Genomic DNA, 22894 nt, shown 5'->3' on the forward strand with positions numbered 1-22894 from the left:
ATAATGTTTTTTAATAATGTGATTTATCTATCTTTATAGTTCCGGATCACCCATCCCTACTCGCTACTCCTCACGAGTAATCACAAGGATACTCGTGGAGTAACGAGTAGCCCGAATACCGTACTACTCGGCGAGTACCGAGTAGTAACGAGTATACTCGCTCATCCCTAGCTGTGATCAAGGTCCAGGAGGACATCTTGTAAAGTGTGGTACCTCTGAACTTGACATGCTGACAGATCGGTAACTGATATAGGAGTGCCATGGTCTTTCATATATTACTGTCGGGATATCTATCAAACCACTGAGCACCACAATCCACCCAGCGGGCTAGCCTTTCTTTGGAGTCAGGGACAGTCATTGGATTTAGTATGTCGCCTCTAGTGATTGCCTGTGGTGGTCATCACTGGAGCAATAAAATGAGACTGGTAGATGACTGGGCAGCATCAGGGGATCAGTAAGGTGAGTTTTAGTGCTTATATTTTTTAGCCCATTCTGAGTCTCTTGTAAAGATATATCTAATATATGCAAGACTCTTGTTTTAAAGTGAAATTCCATACTACAATGTTTCCTCCATTAACAGGTGTTAACATCAGCACAGATCAAGTCAGTCTGTGTCACCATCCTCGAGTCTGGGAAACAGTATTCAAAGAAGAAGAGGAAACCTTTTCCACTTATGTATTCGTACTATGGAACAGAATACCTAGGTAAATTCTATACTTTTTATAGATGGCTTAATTAGATAAAATAGTGCCTAGAGTAAAGGGTGCTTTACACGCTGCGACATCGCTAGCGATATTGCGCGCGATAGCACCCGCCCCCGTCGTGTGTGCGATATTGTGTGATCGCTGCCGTAGCGAACATTAGCACTACGGCAGCGTCACACGCACATACCTGCATAGTGACGTCGCTCTGGCTGGCGATCCGCCTCCTTTCTAAGGGGGCGGTTCGTGCGTCGTCACAGCGACGTCACACGGCAGCCGTCCAATAGAGGCGGAGGGGCAGAGCTGAGCGGGACGTAACATCCCACCCACCTCCTTCCTTCCTCATTGCCGGTGGACGCAGGTAAAGAGATGTTCGTCGCTCCTGCGGTGTCACACATAGCGATGTGTGGTACCGCAGGAGCGACGAACAACATCGTATCAGTGGCAGCAGCGATATTAAGGAAATGAGCGACGTGTCAACGATCCTCGTTTTTGAACGATTTTGCAATCGTTGATCGTCGCTCATTGGTGTTACATGCTGCGATGTCCCTACCGACGCCGGATGTGCGTCACTAACGACGTGACCCCGACGATCTATCGGTAGCGATGTCGCAGCGTGTAAAGTACCCTTAAATGTCTTGCAGAGTATGTTTGCTTTAACGCACCTCTTTAGCGTTTTTTCTTCTTTCACCACTGGAATGGCGCTTTAAATCTCAGTTCCCTGTCTTATACTTACCCTCTGGTGTGTCCTCTCATAGTGTTTCAGCTTCCACCTCACAGACAGCCAGCATGTGACCCGTCTGGGATTCGGATGTGGTTTTACAATGGAAACATATAGGTGAAGTCTCCTTCTCACATCAGTAGTTTTTCTTGTAGGCAAAAAACAGTCCATGTTTTTGATCAGCATGCCATCAGCGTCTGGTCAGTTGTTATATTTTACCATCAGAGTTTGGTCAGTTGCATCAGTTTTTCTCAGATGAAAAAAATTGATGGAACTTTCATGAGCCTCTCATATTACTCTACATGTGAAAAAATGCTGTTTGATTTTTTTCACTTACCCATAGACTTGCATTGGTGAGTTTAAAAAAAATTGGACGTCTCCGTGCTTTTGTGGTGGCCACTTGGTCGACATAAGAAACCAGACATCTGAGCTACCGTATCTTTATCTTAGACTATGAAAAACATAGCTAGCACTTGTGCGAGGAAAACTGGTGTGTGAAGGGGCTCTAACAGAGACCTCTATATGGCATCAGAGGCTTACAATAAAAAAATATATGGTATGATGATGGAAGCTTTCTGTATGCATGAATTGATCAAGCAGTGTAAAGGCCACTTTACACTCTGCGATATCGTGACCGATATCGCTAGCGTGCGTTCCTACCCCCATCGGTTGTGCGACACGGGCAAATTGCTGCCGTGGCGCACAACATCGCCCGAACCCGTCACACCACTTACCTGCCCTGCGACGTCGCTGTGACCGGCGAACTGCCTCTTTTCTAAGGGGGCTGTTCGTTTAGCGTCACAGCGACGTCACAGTAGCGTCACTGAACCGCCGCCCAATAGAAGCGGAGGGGCGGAGATGAGCGGGACGAACATCCCGCCCACCTCCTTCCTTCCTCATTGCGGGCGGCGGCAGGTAAGGTGAGGTTCCTCATTCCTGCGGCATCACACGGAGCGATGTGTGCTGCCGCAGGAACGACGAACTACATCGTACCTGCAGCTCCAACGATATTCGAGAATGCACCCCCATGTCACCGATGAGCGATTTTGCACGTTTTTGCGACAATGCAAAATCGCTCATAGGTATCACACGCTGCGATACCGTTAATGCCGCCGGATGTGCGTCACTAACGTCGTGACCCCCAACGATAAAACATTAACGATATCGCAGCATGTAAAGCCCGCTTAAAAGACATATACTTTTATACACAATGGAAAATGTGTACATTGTTGCAATATGATAGATCTGTGCATTATAAGGCTATGTGCGCACTTGTTTTTTTCACGCTGCGTTTTTTGTGTGTTTTTACCGCATTTTTGGCTGCGTTTTTGTGAACTGCATTCAATGAGTGAAAAACGCTGTGAAAAACACAGAAATAATTGACATGTTGCGTTTTTGTGGTCACCACAAAAACGCAGCTACAAAAAAATGCTGTGTGCGGACAGCACTTGTGAAAACCCATAGACATTGCTGGGGAAGCAATGTCACAGCGTTGTCTGCACAAAAACGCGGTAAAAAATGCCGTAGAAAACGCAGCAAAAACGTCTAGTGCGCACAGGGCCTAATACTTTTGGTGAAGTACAGTCCATACACTAGACTCACAAGAACTCACTACAAATGAAGATATCTAAGATATTTAAGGCATTCTTACACAGTCCTGATCATGTAGTTTCTTCTTGTTACAGGGGCAGCACATGGACTTTCTTCCATACTGCAAATGCTCCTGTCTTGCCAGGATTACCTACAACCAGCTGACCGGGACCTCGTTTGGCAAAGTGTAGACTTTCTCGTAAACCAGGAACAAAATTGTAATTGGCCACCAGAGCTTGGAGAGGTGATAGAACGTGAGAATGAACTTGTCCACTGGTGTCACGGTGCTCCAGGTTGGTCAATGTTTTCTAGTAGTGTCTTATCATAATCTGTTTCACTGATGCAGATGGAGTGTAAAAGAGGTCCTCCACCAATGGGAAACAATTGTATGATATAAAAGCGCATAGAGCTCAGTACATACACTAGGGAACAGGTATAGTGAATATGGCCATTTTTATTCTCTTGCAACATACAAAAAATGATTGATCGGGACAGTGGTAATCCACAATTTAAGAATGTGACAATAACAAATAAAACCCTTAATATTCTATCAAAATGAAATCAAAATGATTCAACCCACTTTGCAGATTAGGTTTATTAGCAAGATTTATAAACTTTCTTCTGTTTGCAATAAACTAATGAAATAAGAGCAATTTAAATAGCTCAACACATTTAGCATAACAATAAGTATAATGAAATTCAACACAAATTGCCACTTTTAATGACTTCAGCAGTCTCAGATTTATTCAACCCTTCATGACAAGCATCTTTGGTACTAAATAGAGCACCCCAGAAACCAGATTCTAGGAGCGTTGTTAAGGAATCTTAGTTTATTCCCTCTGGGTAATGGCCTTCAGTTCCTTATTATTCTTGGGTGGTCAAGAGAGTGGTCAAAAAGTTAAGAGATAATTTTTTTGCGAAAAAAGGACAAATATACAAAAAGGTATCCAAGGCATTTAACATTGAATGTTCCCAGAGATTCAGTTAGAAACTTACCGTAGTTTACAAGTCCAAACTTAAATGTATACTGGCTACACTACCTGAATGTGGCAGAAACAAGAAGCTATTACTCACTGCCATCAGATTCCTGAGAAGGTAAGTAGTCAAAATTTGCAAAAGACCTGTTGCAAGATTTGGTGGTATAAGCAATGAGGTTTCATAGCAAGGTGTTTACTAAACTATGAAGGTCTCCATGTCATAATACCAAGACATACACATCTACTGTCCAAAATGCACAAGGAAAGTTGACTCCAATATGTTCTAAACCATATAAATAAGCCATAGACGCATGGGATACTGTTCTATGGAGCAGTGAAACAAAATTAGAATCTTTCAGTCCTATAGAGCAGCAATATGTCTGAAGGAAGAAGAATGGAGAACACACTTAAGAAAAACATTTTAGTTACCGTGAAGCATGCTGGTGGCTCATTGAGGGCTACAGTGAAGGATGATGGTGACTCAGTGAAGCTTTGGGGCTGCTTTGCATTGTTGAAAGATGTTGTGTTTCTGTCTCTGGCACTAGATAACTTGTCTTTGTGCAAGACATCATAAAATCTGAAGATTACCAAGGAATTTTGGTTTGCTAAGTAGTGCCCTGTGTCAGGAAACTGGGTTTGGGTCCTAGGTCATGGGTTTTCCAACAAGTCAATGACTCCAAACATACTTTAAGAAATACCCAAAAATTGATAGAAATAAAGAGCTGGAGAGTTCTGAAGTGGCAGCAATGAGTCCGGAACTAAATCTTAAACACCTCTGGAAAGATATTAAAATTGCTAATGGTAGAAGACAAAAAGACCAAAAAGAAAAACTCCTAAAATAATTTTATTAAATATTCAATATTAAAAATAGTAGTTATAAAAAGCTATATAGCTTCTCAAATGTCCACTCGGTACAGACCTGTCAAGTGGGGTGAGTGCAATATAGGGTAGAGACGATTAGTGAGATGAGTGATGGTATCTTACTTAGAGTTGATACCATATAGATCAACTATAGTAGTTGGTGTTAAGGGTAGTAGCGCTAATTGTTATAGGGGGTACTATCCTTCCCTATCACTTACCTACCAGCGGAGGTGCACCATAAAGTTTTGGGTACCCCCCGCTCCTCGACGTCTCACCCTGTTCTATCCCTACAACCCGCCAGTTGCCAGGAAAACACCCGCCACCAAGATAAGATAGCGTCTTGCTAAATTCTCCTAAAAAGGGGCTGAAAGCCCGTACTTACGAAGCGCTCACTGATATCCTAATCAGGCACGAATACTAAGATTCTTTATAGCAAGATACTATTTATTTTAATAGCACATGAATAATCAATGGTACATAGGCATTAGAACTATAGTCATAGAATCTTATACAATAACAGAAATATGCATCAACATTACCGTTATGTTGTAGCAATCCTTTCTCATCAGAGGGACTCGATTAGTGTGAGAAGGAACAACCTGGCCTTTTACATCACAGGAGCGGTACGTACACTTCAGCTTCCTGGAAGGGTTCCCTAATCTCATTAATAGAGTCTGGTCCTTTTATAAGAAACTTTGTAGGTTGTGTTTTCTGAGTGGTTAATTGGTGACCAGCATGTGACAGCTGAGTCATGTTCATGTAACTTGACCACAAGCTGCTGTGGGCACCAGCAGCTTCCTGCACATTTCCTGTACATTCTGCCAGTTGACCACTGGCCGACCACAGTTTTCCTGTAGATATTGCAATGAGCCGTAAATTTTACATGCTAGCTTCCTTACACTTGTTATCCACTAACCACAAGTTTCCTGACTGTGGAACTGTAAACGTTAGTTCCTGAAAATTTTGGTTTTGCTCAAGATCTGTTTGACACGTACGCTTGGTCATAGTGCAATAGGGTCAGCCAGAGGACTTCTCTCTCTGATACTGAATTATTGATGGGTCAAATAATATCTGGGATCACTATCTTTTGATTATGATTCCTATCTAAATCACACTCATTCTATCAGTCATATCACATTGGTATCACAGATAGATAGTGCCAAACGCCTCAAGTCAATATGATCAATTCACTATGGTTACCATAAATATAGCTACCATAACCCAGCTGAACAGACCTTTTAATGCACAGTCGTGAAAGAAAGCAAGGTTAATATACTGTATGTAATCAATAACCAAGCTAGGCCTAGAAAATGATAACAGCAAATCCCAGCAAGGATGACTTATCTGCCGAGACCATCCAGCGAAGTATCCTGACGTGTTTCCCCCCTATACATTTAATTAGGGGTTCATCCGGGGAAGTTCAATGGTTTCAGGTCCACAAAAGGCCATCTCAAAAGTTATGGTGCACTTGCAACTATGGGGCGACATCAATGGCCTACAGTAAAAAGGCAGATCGTCATCCATACAGTGACTGGTTGCACTAGCAATGTATAAAACCCACTGTGCTGGCTACCTGCAGAATAAGCGCATCTGCCCGTTGTGACCGCCGTCTTTTAAATGTATGACCCATACATTTGTCATGTCCGAACCTCGCTCTCTATTATTTTGCCTCGCAGCTACGCTGTATAGCTTCATGGACAACTCTGCCAGCTTACAACAAATGGACGGAGATCGAGAAGCTTTGTCTGGCTCCCTTTCATTCGAGCTCTTTAATATGGGGTCACCCATATGACATACCCTCTAAAGATCTTCTGGGATCCATGGCACTCACAAGGGATATTTGGCGGCAGTGTAGATTGAAGTTTCAGTTGGCGACTCATGCCTCTCTTTTGACCCCTTTCCTGTTTACCCTACACATCACTGAGGGTATGAGCCCAGATGTGTCGGCCCAATGGACAAAAGCCAGTCTTTTTTGCTTTCGGGACGTAGTGAATCCAGTCATGCTAAAACTGAAATCATTCACAGACCTACGCTCTCAACATAGGTTGCCCTTCCACTTATATTTCTCGTATCATCAAATAGCCCACTATTTCTCGGACACTATGAGAGGGGAGGTGACGACTCGCCCCTCAGGGTTTGAGACTCTCTGCTCTAGATAACTAGGGGCTTGATCTCTGCGATTTACACCATATTGAATAGTGGAAACTTGCCGGGATAATTTCCACACTCTTACATGAAGAGATGGGAAGGTTGGATAGGCCGTTCTTTACCAGATTCAATCTGGTCCGTGGTGTGGTCTAGAGCTTTTCGGTCTTCTGTGAGCACTCTCTATAATGAGAATCAAATTAAAGTTCTTATGACATGGTATCATACCCCGGACCTTCTACATAGATTTAATCATGCCTTCTCAGATAGATGTTGGAGGTGTGGGGGAGTAGGGGCATCTCTATATCACATTTTTTGGATGTGTCCGGGGATTACGGATTTCTGGATTGAGGTGGAGTCCCTAATACGAGAGGTAATGGATAGAGAGATTCGCAGGGACCCGGTGGCATATCTATAAATGTTTTACCATCATCACTGAGCAGGTGGGAATTAAAACTTGTCCTACATATCCTTACAGCTGCTAAAAGCTTAATAGCTTTATTTTGGAAGAGGGTGGCTGCCCCCATCAGTCTCAGATTTATATGCCAGGGTTAAGGACGTTAGAGTTATGGAGCGATTGACAGCATAGCTACATGACACAGTGGATAAGTTTAATCTGACGTGGAGTGCCGAGACTGCACTGTTATGATGTATGGTTCTGTATATCTGTGAAATTTCAAAAATAAAAAGTTGAAAAAAAAAAAAAATGCTCACTTCCCCTCTACATAAATTCGTTGAGGTGTATTTTCCAACATGGGGTCACTTTTGGGAGTTTGTACTGTTTTGACATGTCAGAGGCTCTTCAAATCTAACATGGCACCTGCAAATAGTGCTCTTTCCTTTCTGAACCCTATTGTGCCACCAAAAAGCAGTTTTCCACATATGGGATATCATTGTACATAGGAGAAATTGCAACACATTGCATGGTCAATTTTCTCCTGTTTCCCATATGTTTGTGAGAAAACTTTATTTTTTCATTTTCACTGCACCACATTAAAAAATTCTGTGAAGTACCTTCTGGGTTCAAGGTGCTCACCACACCGCTAAATAAATTAATCCAAACAATAGCTTTGCACCACATATGGCGTATCAGCGTACTCAGTAGAAATTGCACAACACGTTGTATGGTCCATTTTCTCCTGTTAACCCTTGTGAAAAATTTAAATTTGAGGCAAAAGCAACATGTTTGTGGGAAAAATTTCTTTTTTCATTTTCACGGCTCCACGTTATAAAATTCTGGAAAGTACCTGTGGGTGTTCAAGGTGCTCACCACAACTTGAAATATATTCCTTGAAGGGTGTAAGTTCCAAAATGTGGTTTCTTTTTGGGGGATTCCACTGTTTAGGAACATCAGGTACTAGGCAAACACGACATTGTGTCCACTATCTCTTTCAGCCAACTTTGCGCTCCAAAAGTTAATTGGCATTCCATTCCTTCCGAGCCCTGCCAAAACAACCAAACAGTAGTTTTCCACCACATATGGGATATCTGTATACTCAGGAGAAATTGCTCAACAGGTTTTACAGTCCATTTTTTCTTGTTATGCTTGTGTAAATTCAAAATTTGGGGCAAAATCAACATGTTTATGTAAAAAAATATTTTTTTCATTTTCATGGCTCAATGTTATAAAATTTTGTGAAGGACCTGGGGGTTCAAGGTGCTCACCACACCTCTAAATAAATACCTTCAGGGTTGTATTTTCCAAAATGGGATCACTTCTATTATTTAGGCACATCAGGGGCTCTCCAAATGTGACATGGCGTCCGTGATCTATTTCAGCCAATTTTGCTTTCCAAAAGTCAAATGGTGCTCCTTCCCTTAGTAGACCAGCTGTGCGCCCAAAGATTAGTTTTCCACCACATAAAGGATATCAGCGTACTGAGGAGAAATTGCACAACAAATGTACAGTCTATGTTATCCTGTTACCTGTTACGAGGGGGACCCGGGGAAGCGTGCCAAGATGGGAAATGGACAGCTTCCGCCGGTCAAGGTCCACTGTGCGGTGTAAGGGACCGCTGCTATGGTCAGGAAAGAGTGAGCGGGTTGCTACTAGTGATCGTCTGGAATGTCACAGACGATCTATGTACACCGGTCCGCCCTAACCCGTGAGGGTTGTATAGCTCGGGGCTTCTCGATCGGTGTACCTGTTGCACGGGGACGCACAGAGGTGCCTACGCACGTGTGCCAGCGGGAGTCACAGGATATGGCACGAGGGTAGCACAGAGGTGCCCACGCACGTGTGCTTTCCATAACCAGGTGAGTCCGGTGGAGACTCGAGGAGCTCACCTGGGACAGGAACACGGCCTGTTGAAGGAGATACTGCCGGAGCAGCAAGGCAGGAACACGGCCTGCAAACCAGGTTCTGCCTAAGCAGCAAGGGCAAAGCCCACGAAAGACAATGACGTCTGTACAGTGGCGTGGCAGCACGCTGCCAGACATCCAAACATAGAAGGACGGTCGCACGCCGCCATGATGGCAGGGGGAGCTTTTAAGGAGGTGTAGCTCCACCCAAGGGCGGGCGCGAGATGGACGTGACCCAATCAGGATTCGTGACGTCTTGGTCCGGCCAGTCAGGATTCAGCACAACAACAGCCTCGTTATCGGGCCGTGTGCTATCAGTGAGCGAATCAGAAGACGTCACGTGGGGCACATACTCATCTTCCTGCCTCTGGGTCATAAAGGCGGGATCCTCGGTTTCACAATGTGGGAAGTCTTGCTGCTTCCCTGAGCATCCATCCTTTGCACACTGTGCAACCTCCCAGACCCTCTGTGATGCTGAGCAGGAGGGCTTGTGGCAGACAAGGGATGGGAGACCACTCCATTCTTTGCAAGGGGAGAACCACTAGGTGTCTCCGAGGAGGCAACTCCTGCAGACTGCGCAGTCTCCCAGACCTTTGGTGCTGCTGAGCAGGAGGGCTCGCAGCAGACAAGGAATGGGGGACCACCTCATTCCTTGCAACAGGAGAGCCACAAGGTGTAACAGTTATCCTTACGAAAATGCAAAATTTGGGGCTAAAGCAATTATTTTGTGGGAAGAAGTAAATTTGTCCTTTTTTCCTACCACATTGCTTTAATTCTTGTGAAGCACCTAAATGGGTTAATAAACTTCTTGAATGTGGTTTTGAGCAGTTTGAGAGGTACAATTTTGATTGGTGTCACTTTTGGGTATTTTCTGTCATATAGACCCCATAAAGTCACTTCAAATATGATGTGGTCCCTAAAAAAAAAAATAGTTTTGTAAGTTTTGTTGGAAAAGTAACTTGTAACTCCCTAACTAAAAAAAATTACGTTTCAAAAAATGGTGCTGATGTAAAGTAGACATATGGGAAATGTTATTTTGTAACTATTTTATGTGACACAACACTCTGGGTTAAGGACGTAAAAATTAAAAGTTTAAAAATTACAAAATTTTTGCCAAAAATTCCGATATTTCCACAAATAAATGTAATAAAATGTCAACCTAAATTTACCAATATCATAAAGTAAATTGTGTCACAACAAAAATAGTTCCTGAATTATTGGGATCTATTGAAGCATTTTAGAATTAATACCACATAAAATGACACTGGTCAGAATTGTAAAATCTGTCCTTCTCAGTAAGATGAAAACTGGCTCTGGCAGTAAGGGGTTAATGTTTCATGGGTAGAAGAAGCTTCAAAAGTTTAATTTTTTTGTTTGCCATTAAGAAAAAAACAGATTCCACACTGATGGTGAAATGGACTCACAGACCAAAAACAGATGAAAGTGAATTAAAAAAACAGTTCAGATTCAATCCATTTTTGTTGTGTACAAAGAACATACAGAGACATCTAAATGAAGGGTTAAGGCCGCTTTACACGCTGCGATCTTGCTAGCGAGATCGCTAGTGTGCGTATCCGCCCCCATCGTTTTTGCGTCACGCAAATCGCTGCCCGTGGCGCACAAAATCGCGCGGACCCGTCACACAACTTACCTGCTTAGCGACGTCGCTGTGACCAGCGAACCGCCTCCTTTCTAAGGGGGCGTTTTTTTCGGCGTCACAGCGACGTCACTAAGCGACCGCCCAATAGAAGCGGAGGGGCGGAGATGAGCAGGATGTAACATACCGCCCACCTCCTTCCTTCCTCATTGCCGGCGGCTGCAGGTAAGGTGAGGTTCCTCGTTCCTGCGGTGTCACACATAGCGATGTGTGCTGCTTCAGGAACGACGAACAACATCGTACCTGCAGCAGCAACGATAATTGGGAATAGGGGGGCATGTCACCGATTAGCAATTTTGAACGTTATTGCGACGATTCAAAATCGCTCATAGGTGTCACATGCAACGACATCGCTAACGCGGCAGGATGTGCGTCACAAATTCCATGACCCCAACGGCATCGCTTTAGCGCTGTCGCTGCGTGTAAAGCGGCCTTTACTCTAGGTCTAGACGGTGAACTAGTACAATGCGACAAGCACAAATAATCTATTATTTATAAATTTTTGGACATACAGTAAGAGTCAAAAGTTTGGACACCCCTGTTCCTGCAATATTTTCCTTGTTTTTATTTGAATGCACACATTGTTGATTAGAGGGATTCTGCCAGCACTAAATGACTATTCGAAGCAAGTACAGGCGTTCATGCATCATGGTGGGGCTAATCAGTTAAATACACGTTCCAACCTGTTTGTTTTTCCTCAATCTTCACACTAACCTCTTGTTTGATTGATAGCTCGGGCTTCATAAAGTCAAAGAAGGGAGGAGATAGATGGAAAACAAGCAGGTGGGAAGGTGCACTTAAATGTGTGGCCCCGCCATGGTGCATGAGTGCCTGCACTTGGTTTGAGCAGTCATTCGGCGCTGGCAGAGTCCCTTTAAAACTAAAGGTAGAAAAGACCACATAAGGAGCTCATATGGAAACAAGTAAAGAAACTCGTATGAAACAAACCAGAATATGTGTTAATCCTTAGATTCCTCAAGGTAAACCCCCTTCCTGCTGGTTTAATAACCGTTTTACAGCACCTTGGTATTCTCTCAAGCAGCTTCATTAGGGTGTCACCTGTAATGGCTTAAAGTGAACAGTTATGCCTTGTCAAGCATTAATTTGTGCTAGGCTTCAGTTCCACCTGCGCATAGCTTCCGATGCAAGTATCAGCCAATGGTCATGCGATGGTGATTCGATCTTGCGAACAGATCACAGCTGCGGAGAAGAGGGGGGGAGCACTTTCTCCCTCTCATCCACTGCTTGTCTCTGCATACATTGGATGACATGCGAGTTCAGTGTGATGTTTCACACACACCCATAGACTTGTGTGGGTGTGTGTGAGCCGAGACTCGCTGCCAAATGCAGCATGCTGCGATTCATTTCTCATGCTGACATGGCATGAGAAAGCAATCGCAGATGGACACTGCTCCATAGTTTTGCACTAGTGTGAGTGTAAGGCAATGTTTTATCGGATTGCACTCGTCTGTGCAAAATGCAAGTAGAAACGAGCCCTTATCATCAGCCTTCAGAAAATGTTTGCAATCATTAGGTGTGTTTTGCAGTGGCAGTATTTGTACACAATTCCATACACTGCTATGTCTCATTCCACAAGTGTTCTAAGCCAGAATATAGCAATAACCACTTAACATAATAAGCCCGTTATTATTTTACTCCATCATTAATGAAGGTCAGTCATATTGGAAAATTGATACAACCCTGCAGGCATTCTCAAGTGCAGTCATAAAAACTATCCAGCATTATTATGAAACTGTCTCTCGTGAGGACCCCAGGACTGGAAGACTCAGATAAGTTCATCAGAGTTATTAGCCTCAGATACTGGTAATTGACAGCACCTCAGATAAGAGCCCTCATGATGCACATACATATATTAAGGTCAATTGTCCAGAAGAGACTGGAAGAAGTAGGCCTTTATGGTCGAATCCCTACTGAAAACAGTAAAGAAGAAAAAGAAACTTGTTTGGGCCAAGCAACAAAAGGACTAGACATTACTGTGGTATTCAAAAGCTTTGGTACCCCTGGTCAAAACCATTGTTATTGTGAACAGATAAGCAAGTTGAATATGAAATGATCTCTACCTAAAGGGCATATAGTTAAAGATGACACTTTTTTTGTATTTTAGGCCCCCAAAAAATATATCCATATTTAACATTATAAAAATTACAAAAAGGAAAATGGGCCAATGCAAAAGTTTGGACACCCTTGGAGATTTCTCAGATAACTTTGATCAAGGTTTCTGATGTTAATTAGATTGTTAGAGTTACAGCTTGTTCACTCTGATCGTTAGGAAAGGCCAGGTGATGCAATTTTCACAGCCTTATAAAAACCCAGTCTCCTCTAACTCCTCTAACCTTGTGTCAAAAAATAACAGCCATGGATTCTTCTAAGCAGACGCCTAGCACTCTGAAAATGGCGGAGGCCCACAAAGCAGGCGAAGGCTATAAGAAGATAGCAAAGTGTTTTCAAGTTGACCTTTCCTCAGTTCAAAATGTAATTAAGAAATTGCAGTTAACAGGAACAGTAGAGGTCAAGATAAGGTCTGGAAGACCAATGAAAATTTCTGTGAGAGCTACTCGTAGGATTGCTAGAGAGGCAAATCGGCAACCCTGCTTGACTTCCTTCAGGAAGATTTAGCAGACTCAGGAGTTGTGGTACAGGTACATTGCTCTCCTGTTCAGAGACACTTGCACAAATATGGCCTTCATGGAAGAGTCATCATAAGAAAACCTCTCCTGCATCCTTACCCTAAAATTCAGTGTCAGAAGTTTACAAAAGAACATTTAAACAAGCATGATGCATTTTGAAAACAAGTCCTGTTAACCAATAAGGTTAAAAAAGAACTGTGTGGTCACAATGATCAAAGGTATGTGTGGACAAAATATGGCACCGAGTTTCAGGAAAATAATATCTCGCCAACCATTAAGCATGGGATGGATCAATTATGCTTTGGGGTTGCGTTGCAGCTAATAGCACCGGGAACATTTCACAGGTAGAGGAAAGAATAGATTAATTGAGATTTCCTGAAATTCTTGATGCAAACATAACATTATCTGTTAAAAAAAAAAGCTGAAGTTGACAAGAGAATGGCTTCCCCAAATGGATAATGACCCTAAACACAAGTCAAAATCCACCATAGATCATCTCAAAAGGTTCACTCTGAAGGTTTTACAATGGCTCTCACAGTCCCCTAATCTGAACATCATTGAAAATCTGTGTCTAGACCTCAAAAGAGCAGTACATGGAAGACTACTAGTGTTGAGCGAGTAGTTAACTATTCGTACTCGCTATGCTGTTAGCGAGTACTGTCCGCTACTCGCATATTCGTTACGAGTAGCGGGCGCAATGTAAGTCAATGGGAAATATTCACAAAGTAGCAAGTATCTCACAAAATTGGAAGACTTTTCCAAGGAAGAATGGATGAAAATCCCTCATACAAAAATTGAAATACTTGGCAGGCTACAAAAAGGGTTTACAAGCTTTGATACTTGCTTAAAGAGGTGCTACTAGGTAGTAACCATGCAGGGTGCCCACACATTTTCCTTTTTTGGTAATTTAAAAATTTTAAAGATTAATTTTTTGTTGTTGTTGCCTAAAATAGTAAGGAAATGTGTCATCTTTAACTTTATGGCTTTTAGAGATCATTTCATCTTCTACTTGTATAATTGTTCACAGTAACCATAATTATCACAAGTGCCCAAACTGTTGCATGTCACTGTGTATCAGGGGAAATCTGTACTGTGCTCTGATGAGCATATTTGAGATTTACTAACCGTCATGTATTTTCAAAATGCAGAAATAGTGAATGGACTGTTTCTGTATGTGTGGTGCCCACCATGAAGCTCGGAGGAAGAGGTGTGATAGTATCGGGGTGCTTTGTTGATGCCAGTGATTTATTACAAATTCAAGGCACATTTATCCAGCAGGGCTACCACAGCATTCTGCAATGACTTGCCATTCCATCTGGTTTGCACTTAGTGGCATTATTTGTGTTATTTGTGTTATAACATGAGAATGATCCAAACCGCACCCCACAGCCATATAAGGGCTATATGACCAAGAAAGAGTTGGAAAAAGAGCTGTGTCAGATCACTCAACTTCAACACAATTGAGATGGTTTGCGATAAGTGGGACTGCAGAATCAAGGCAAAGCAACCAGCAAGTGCTCAGCCTCTGGGAACTCCTTCAAAACTGTTGGAAAGCTATTTCATGTGATAACCTGATGAAGATGCTTGAGAGAATGGCAAGGATATGTAAGGCTGAGTTCACATGTCCAGTAATCATCCGTTAGAACGGATCCTGCAAAGATTCATTGGGAAAAAAGTTGCACAAACACAACTTTTTTTGTTTTATTGTTAATTAACTAGTGTCTGTTGGATCCGTTTTTTAACCCTAGAACGCGCAAGCAATTCAATCTACCATAGAAAACAAATGACCTAGCAGGCCTGTGAGGCCCCAGGTATGCATTCTAGGGTTAATGTACCACTGCCACTCCGGGGAGCTTGTCCGGGAATCCATCCCTGCTGTTATTGTCTGATGAAATGGGACCTGCTTCCATGCACTTGTAGATAGATGTTTCTGAGTGACCCCTAGGCCTGAAGCTGTCTGGGTCCCGCTCCCTATAATTAAATAGCTGCTAGAGATGAGGAAACAAAAGGCGCAAATAGGGTCTTACCCGGCAAAAACCGTTTAGAAAGTGAAGATGAAACACTCACCTGATGAAGTTGTGCCAGTCACAACTCCTTGTAAAGCATGTGAGTGTCAGCGTGGTTCCAAGCAGCGGCCCCGTAATGATCGTGGTGAAGGGATTATTTATATATGTATATACATATATGAGAAACGGGTTTAAGCCGCGCTAAGGAAACAATATTTCCAGGTTTTAAATTTTAGATCTCTTTTTTATTACAGTTCCAACGCGTTTCAGAGACATAAACCGTCTCCTTCTTCAGGGAAAAGAGAAAATGTACACACAGTATGCAGACCAGTTGGTTATATAGGAGTCCATTAAAAGCCACGTTGATCACAGTGACGTCAATGCTCTCATGGTAACAGAATGACTCATGAGCACGTGAAGACTACAATGAAATCATGTTAGCTTTTTAAAAAAAATTATATATATATACATGTATACAAGCATCTGACTTTTTCACACTATAAAAATGACTGAAAAATAAAATAAAAGATAATGATGAATAAAAGTGATAAAATAAAATTATTGAAACTGTTTGGTTTTTTTCTAAGCGCGTAAATGTGATGATAGACATAAAAGACAACTGTTAAATGTGGTACTAGAACCCCAAAGGCGGAGTATTTCCCTGAGTTCTAACTCCAAATGGCTTGTAACCATCCATTACTCTATGGCTGACTGCTTGTTAAAGGGGAAAAAAACAAGCAAACAACTATTGAATGACCCCGCAGTAAGGGGTTAAAAGTGTAACAACTTGACGTGCAAATGTGCTGTGTATATGGGTGTCAAAAACACCAAAAAGCTGCAGGTATTTAATGTGTAGTATAAATGTGTCGGTTTAATATAGAAATATGCTTTTTAAATTTATGCAAAACTGACTCATATGTCAGTTTAATAAAAAGAATGTGCATTTGAATATCATAAAACTAATGATTTAGGAAGAACGTGTGTATATAGATACTGGTAAAGCAGAAACAAAGACTTCCGAGGGATTCCTAGAAAGCAAAGGCTATGAACTTATAGTGAAAGAAGGGCGCCTGCGCCGAGATACTAAGCTAGTTCTCAATGAGAACCAGGGTGAAATGAGTTCAACCCGTGGGAAAAGAAGGAAAGCGCATGCGTGAAAAACACAGTGAAGGTGACTCGGGTTCAAATGCCGCACCAACATCTTGAATGCAGGAAGCAGACATACAGAACATATGAAAAAGTGAATATGTAGATAGAATGATAATGTTAAGATTATCAAACAAAAATATAAGTAAAAAAACAACTTGTATAATTGTAAATGACTTAGGTGAAAAATGTACATACATATGTACATCATAATAAATGTACATATTTATATATATATAAAAACACATAAAAATAAAAAATAAAAAATATATGAACGGACATATATATCCCTATAAAAATTCATGTATAAAAAATATGATATAAAAATATATATATATTTTTAGATTAAATCATTTATAATTAATAATTAATGAGGACTAACGTTTAAGGAGACTAAGTCCACATAACATAGAAACGCGCTGGGATAAAAACCTCAATTAAAATCCAACATTCATTAAAATTCTAGTAGTTATACTAGAAATGCATAAATAATAATAATGATATTTAATATTCATATGACATCATGTGTATAAAAAATATATATATAAATGTAAAAAATTCATGTGAGAAGGAGAAATTGATGCCGATCTCCTTAAGCATCATATGAAATTCATCAATGCACATATGAAAATATATTTGCCCATTACTGAAAAGAGCAGTAAAAAGATATATAAAAAACTAAAATTTATGAATTTAAAATATAAAAATTTGGTGTCAATTAAAGAGGATAAATCATGGTATTGTTGCCCATTAAAAACTAATAGCTAGCAGTTAATAAAACAGATCTACAACTTCATTCAATCCAAAGGGGGTTAGAGTATTTAGTTTGTGGATCCAAAAAGTCTCCTTGCGACTAAGCATCTCTGATCTATTGTGGATCAGAGGACTGATCTGCTCAATTGGGGTGATCGTGAAATCCAGACTTCTGTTGTGCTGGACTGTGCAGTGTCTGGACAAACTATGTAGGAGAAAACCAGATCTTACATTGTGGCGATGTGAATTGAGCCTGTTGTGAAGGGCTTGACTTGTTCTGCCCACATATAACTTGCCGCAGGAACATTCTATAAGATATATGACGAAATTTGATAGGCAAGACATACGGTCTTTTATTTTGAAACATTCATCTCCATTTGAGGAGCAGAAAGAGGTCCTATTGTGACGGATGCTTTTGCAACAAAGACATTTCCTGGATCCACATCTATATGAACCAGCCACAATACAAGATTTGGGTTGTGCTCTTATAGATCTTAATCTGCTGGGTGCCAGGATGTTTTTGATCGTGGGGGCCCGCCTAAAAGTAATCCCTGGGGTGGGGGGTAAAATTGATTTAAGAAAAGGATCATTTTGCAAGATCCCCCAATGTTTGGAAAGAACATTTTTATCCTGGGGAAATGGTGTAGTCCGTTGAATTTGCAGACCCCTTGGGCAAAGTTTTTCCTCCATATAAATTGTTAAAAATCTGGCGTCCAGACTGTAATGCATCTCCTCTTTAAGGATATCCTCCATGGTGTAAAATAACTTCCTCATCTGGGAAGTATCCTCTTCAGAAAAGGGAATTTCAGAATCCGTGCAGGTGTCCACATCAAAAGAATCCTGAGTACCGACAGTTTGCAGGATTAGCCTCTCTCTAGAAGATAGTCGGTTGTTGTAATACTCCATCATAAGCGACCCTCTGCTGCCAAGTTCCCAGGAGGATGAGGTCCAAAGGCCAGATCCTGACACCCAATGGGCTTAAAAGGCTGCTAGAGATGAGGAAACAAAAGGCGCAAATAGGGTCTTACCCGGCAAAAACCGTTTAGAAAGTGAAGATGAAACACTCACCTGATGAAGTTGTGCCAGTCACAACTCCTTGTAAAGCATGTGAGTGTCAGCGTGGTTCCAAGCAGCGGCCCCGTAATGATCGTGGTGAAGGGATTATTTATATATGTATATACATATATGAGAAACGGGTTTAAGCCGCGCTAAGGAAACAATATTTCCAGGTTTTAAATTTTAGATCTCTTTTTTATTACAGTTCCAACGCGTTTCAGAGACATAAACCGTCTCCTTCTTCAGGGAAAAGAGAAAATGTACACACAGTATGCAGACCAGTTGGTTATATAGGAGTCCATTAAGAGAAGCTTTTAGGATTCTATCAGATACAAAATATTATAAAAAAGCGAAAGAAATATGCTATAAACAAGCCGTGACTAATTATAGGGCTCTAATTCAGGAGGCAATCGATGGGAGTATTTTAAACACAGCAGAGCAAAAATTCCTGCAAATACAAAATCCGGCTCAAGCCTTTTTTTACCATCTACCCAAGATCCACAAAGATTTATCTAATCCACCGGGTAGACCAATAATTTCAGGTATTGACTCTCTTACCTCCAACTTGGCCAAATATGTCGATTTAATTCTGCAACCGTATGTATTGGGTCTAGACAGCCATTTGAGAGACTCGGCTCATCTCATAGAGAAAATCAGTGACATTACTTGGAAGGATTCCTACATATTTGTCACCATAGATGTAGCTTCCCTGTACTCTAATATTCAACATCATTTAGGTCTGTTCAGCATTGGTTTATTTTTGGAAAGCGATAAAAAGATACCACAGTCTCAAAAAAACTTCATACTAAAAAGTATGAATTTTATACTTCAAAATAATTATTTCTATTTCTCTGACATATTGTATCACCAATGCCTTGGGACAGCGATGGGGTCTAAGGCTGCATGCTCTTACGCTAACTTGTTCATGGGGGTGTTTGAACTGTTGCACGTAGTGAATGGTCCTCATGAGAGAGGGATCATAATTTATAAAAGATTTATCGATGATCTATTTATCATATGGGATAGGGATTTTTTTGATGTGGATTTTTTATTAGACCATTTGAATACCAATGAGTGGGGCCTTAAGTTCACTTCCACAGTCCATCCTGATGAAATAAATTTTTTGGATCTAACGATCTATCATAAAAATAATAAATTATACACTAAAAATTTCTTCAAAAAGGTGGACACAAATGGGTATGTCCATTATGATAGCGAACATTACAAAAAATGGTTAAATAATATTCCACTTAACCAATATAAAAGAATTAGAAGGAATTGCACGCAAGATGCTGATTTTAAAAACCAAGTGGAAGTTTTAAAAGACCGTTTCTTAGAGAAAAATTACCCAAAATCACTGGTGAAGAAAGCTTATAAAGCATCTTCAGGTCTCAAACAGTCAGATCTGGTGAAACGAAAAATAGATATCCCCACCCTGCCTGGAGACTGTGGGGCTCCTAGGGAAATAATCCCAATGAACAGACAAGATCGAGGGTTTAATCTAATCACCACGTATAGTAGTGAAAATAGAGCAATTAAAAATGTTCTTTCCAAACATTGGGGGATCTTGCAAAATGATCCTTTTCTTAAATCAATTTTACCCCCCACCCCAGGGATTACTTTTAGGCGGGCCCCCACGATCAAAAACATCCTGGCACCCAGCAGATTAAGATCTATAAGAGCACAACCCAAATCTTGTATTGTGGCTGGTTCATATAGATGTGGATCCAGGAAATGTCTTTGTTGCAAAAGCATCCGTCACAATAGGACCTCTTTCTGCTCCTCAAATGGAGATGAATGTTTCAAAATAAAAGACCGTATGTCTTGCCTATCAAACTTCGTCATATATCTTATAGAATGTTCCTGCGGCAAGTTATATGTGGGCAGAACAAGTCAAGCCCTTCACAACAGGCTCAATTCACATCGCCACAATGTAAGATCTGGTTTTCTCCTACATAGTTTGTCCAGACACTGCACAGTCCAGCACAACAGAAGTCTGGATTTCACGATCACCCCAATTGAGCAGATCAGTCCTCTGATCCACAATAGATCAGAGATGCTTAGTCGCAAGGAGACTTTTTGGATCCACAAACTAAATACTCTAACCCCCTTTGGATTGAATGAAGTTGTAGATCTGTTTTATTAACTGCTAGCTATTAGTTTTTAATGGGCAACAATACCATGATTTATCCTCTTTAATTGACACCAAATTTTTATATTTTAAATTCATAAATTTTAGTTTTTTATATATCTTTTTACTGCTCTTTTCAGTAATGGGCAAATATATTTTCATATGTGCATTGATGAATTTCATATGATGCTTAAGGAGATCGGCATCAATTTCTCCTTCTCACATGAATTTTTTACATTTATATATATATTTTTTATACACATGATGTCATATGAATATTAAATATCATTATTATTATTTATGCATTTCTAGTATAACTACTAGAATTTTAATGAATGTTGGATTTTAATTGAGGTTTTTATCCCAGCGCGTTTCTATGTTATGTGGACTTAGTCTCCTTAAACGTTAGTCCTCATTAATTATTAATTATAAATGATTTAATCTAAAAATATATATATTTTTATATCATATTTTTTATACATGAATTTTTATAGGGATATATATGTCCGTTCATATATTTTTTATTTTTTATTTTTATGTGTTTATATATATATATAAATATGTACATTTATTATGATGTACATATGTATGTACATTTTTCACCTAAGTCATTTACAATTATACAAGTTGTTTTTTTACTTATATTTTTGTTTGATAATCTTAACATTATCATTCTATCTACATATTCACTTTTTCATATGTTCTGTATGTCTGCTTCCTGCATTCAAGATGTTGGTGCGGCATTTGAACCCGAGTCACCTTCACTGTGTTTTTCACGCATGCGCTTTCCTTCTTTTCCCACGGGTTGAACTCATTTCACCCTGGTTCTCATTGAGAACTAGCTTAGTATCTCGGCGCAGGCGCCCTTCTTTCACTATAAGTTCATAGCCTTTGCTTTCTAGGAATCCCTCGGAAGTCTTTGTTTCTGCTTTACCAGTATCTATATACACACGTTCTTCCTAAATCATTAGTTTTATGATATTCAAATGCACATTCTTTTTATTAAACTGACATATGAGTCAGTTTTGCATAAATTTAAAAAGCATATTTCTATATTAAACCGACACATTTATACTACACATTAAATACCTGCAGCTTTTTGGTGTTTTTGACACCCATATACACAGCACATTTGCACGTCAAGTTGTTACACTTTTAACCCCTTACTGCGGGGTCATTCAATAGTTGTTTGCTTGTTTTTTTCCCCTTTAACAAGCAGTCAGCCATAGAGTAATGGATGGTTACAAGCCATTTGGAGTTAGAACTCAGGGAAATACTCCGCCTTTGGGGTTCTAGTACCACATTTAACAGTTGTCTTTTATGTCTATCATCACATTTACGCGCTTAGAAAAAAACCAAACAGTTTCAATAATTTTATTTTATCACTTTTATTCATCATTATCTTTTATTTTATTTTTCAGTCATTTTTATAGTGTGAAAAAGTCAGATGCTTGTATACATGTATATATATATAATTTTTTTTAAAAAGCTAACATGATTTCATTGTAGTCTTCACGTGCTCATGAGTCATTCTGTTACCATGAGAGCATTGACGTCACTGTGATCAACGTGGCTTTTAATGGACTCCTATATAACCAACTGGTCTGCATACTGTGTGTACATTTTCTCTTTTCCCTGAAGAAGGAGACGGTTTATGTCTCTGAAACGCGTTGGAACTGCTATAATTAAATAGGGGAGCTGTGCTCTCGATGGCTGACACTTGGGATTTCTGTAGGCCGCATAAGCTGGAAAGCCCTATCCCCCTCTTTGTGTTGGTGCCTTCGATCTCTGAGCTCTTGGGGAAAGTTCATAAAGAGACTATCCCCCACAGGTGAATTACCATGTTGCGTGAAGCTACTCCCTGATCTAGCGTCCAAGACCCTGATGGACTTTTTAATGGAGCATGGATAAAAGGTTCAACAAGGATGACACAGTCTATACTGGAGAATTAGCTCTCCTGTTACCTTCCACCAAGGACCCGCAACCGGTCCCCGACGGCCTTCTCCACTCAAAATTAACACTGGAGAATGTTCAACAAAGGTGACAGGTCCAAACAGTCATTTTTCAAACTCTTAACAAACTTGTGGGTAGCTATCCAGGTTCAGCTACCACTGCTGCTCCTGAGAAGCGGTTCTGTAGTGTCAGGCATTCCCCGGGTACACTCTAGCAAAGTGCCCTGGCAGGCCGCAGCGGCAACATAT

At 40.7% G+C, this 22894-nt stretch overlaps 1 protein-coding gene across 1 annotated transcript in view; it reads left to right on the forward strand.

Moving 5' to 3' along the window:
* LANCL3 (LanC like family member 3) overlaps positions 1-22894 on the forward strand; it is a 79891-nt gene that overhangs the window by 43445 nt on the left and 13552 nt on the right. Inside the window, exons 2-3 of the mRNA XM_075334257.1 lie at positions 581-704; positions 3108-3305. Coding sequence (XP_075190372.1) covers positions 581-704; positions 3108-3305 — 322 coding nt within the window. The remainder of the gene's footprint in view (positions 1-580; positions 705-3107; positions 3306-22894) is intronic.

The sequence above is a fragment of the Anomaloglossus baeobatrachus genome, chromosome 2, assembly GCF_048569485.1.
Source record: "Anomaloglossus baeobatrachus isolate aAnoBae1 chromosome 2, aAnoBae1.hap1, whole genome shotgun sequence".
Lineage (NCBI taxonomy): Eukaryota > Metazoa > Chordata > Amphibia > Anura > Aromobatidae > Anomaloglossus > Anomaloglossus baeobatrachus.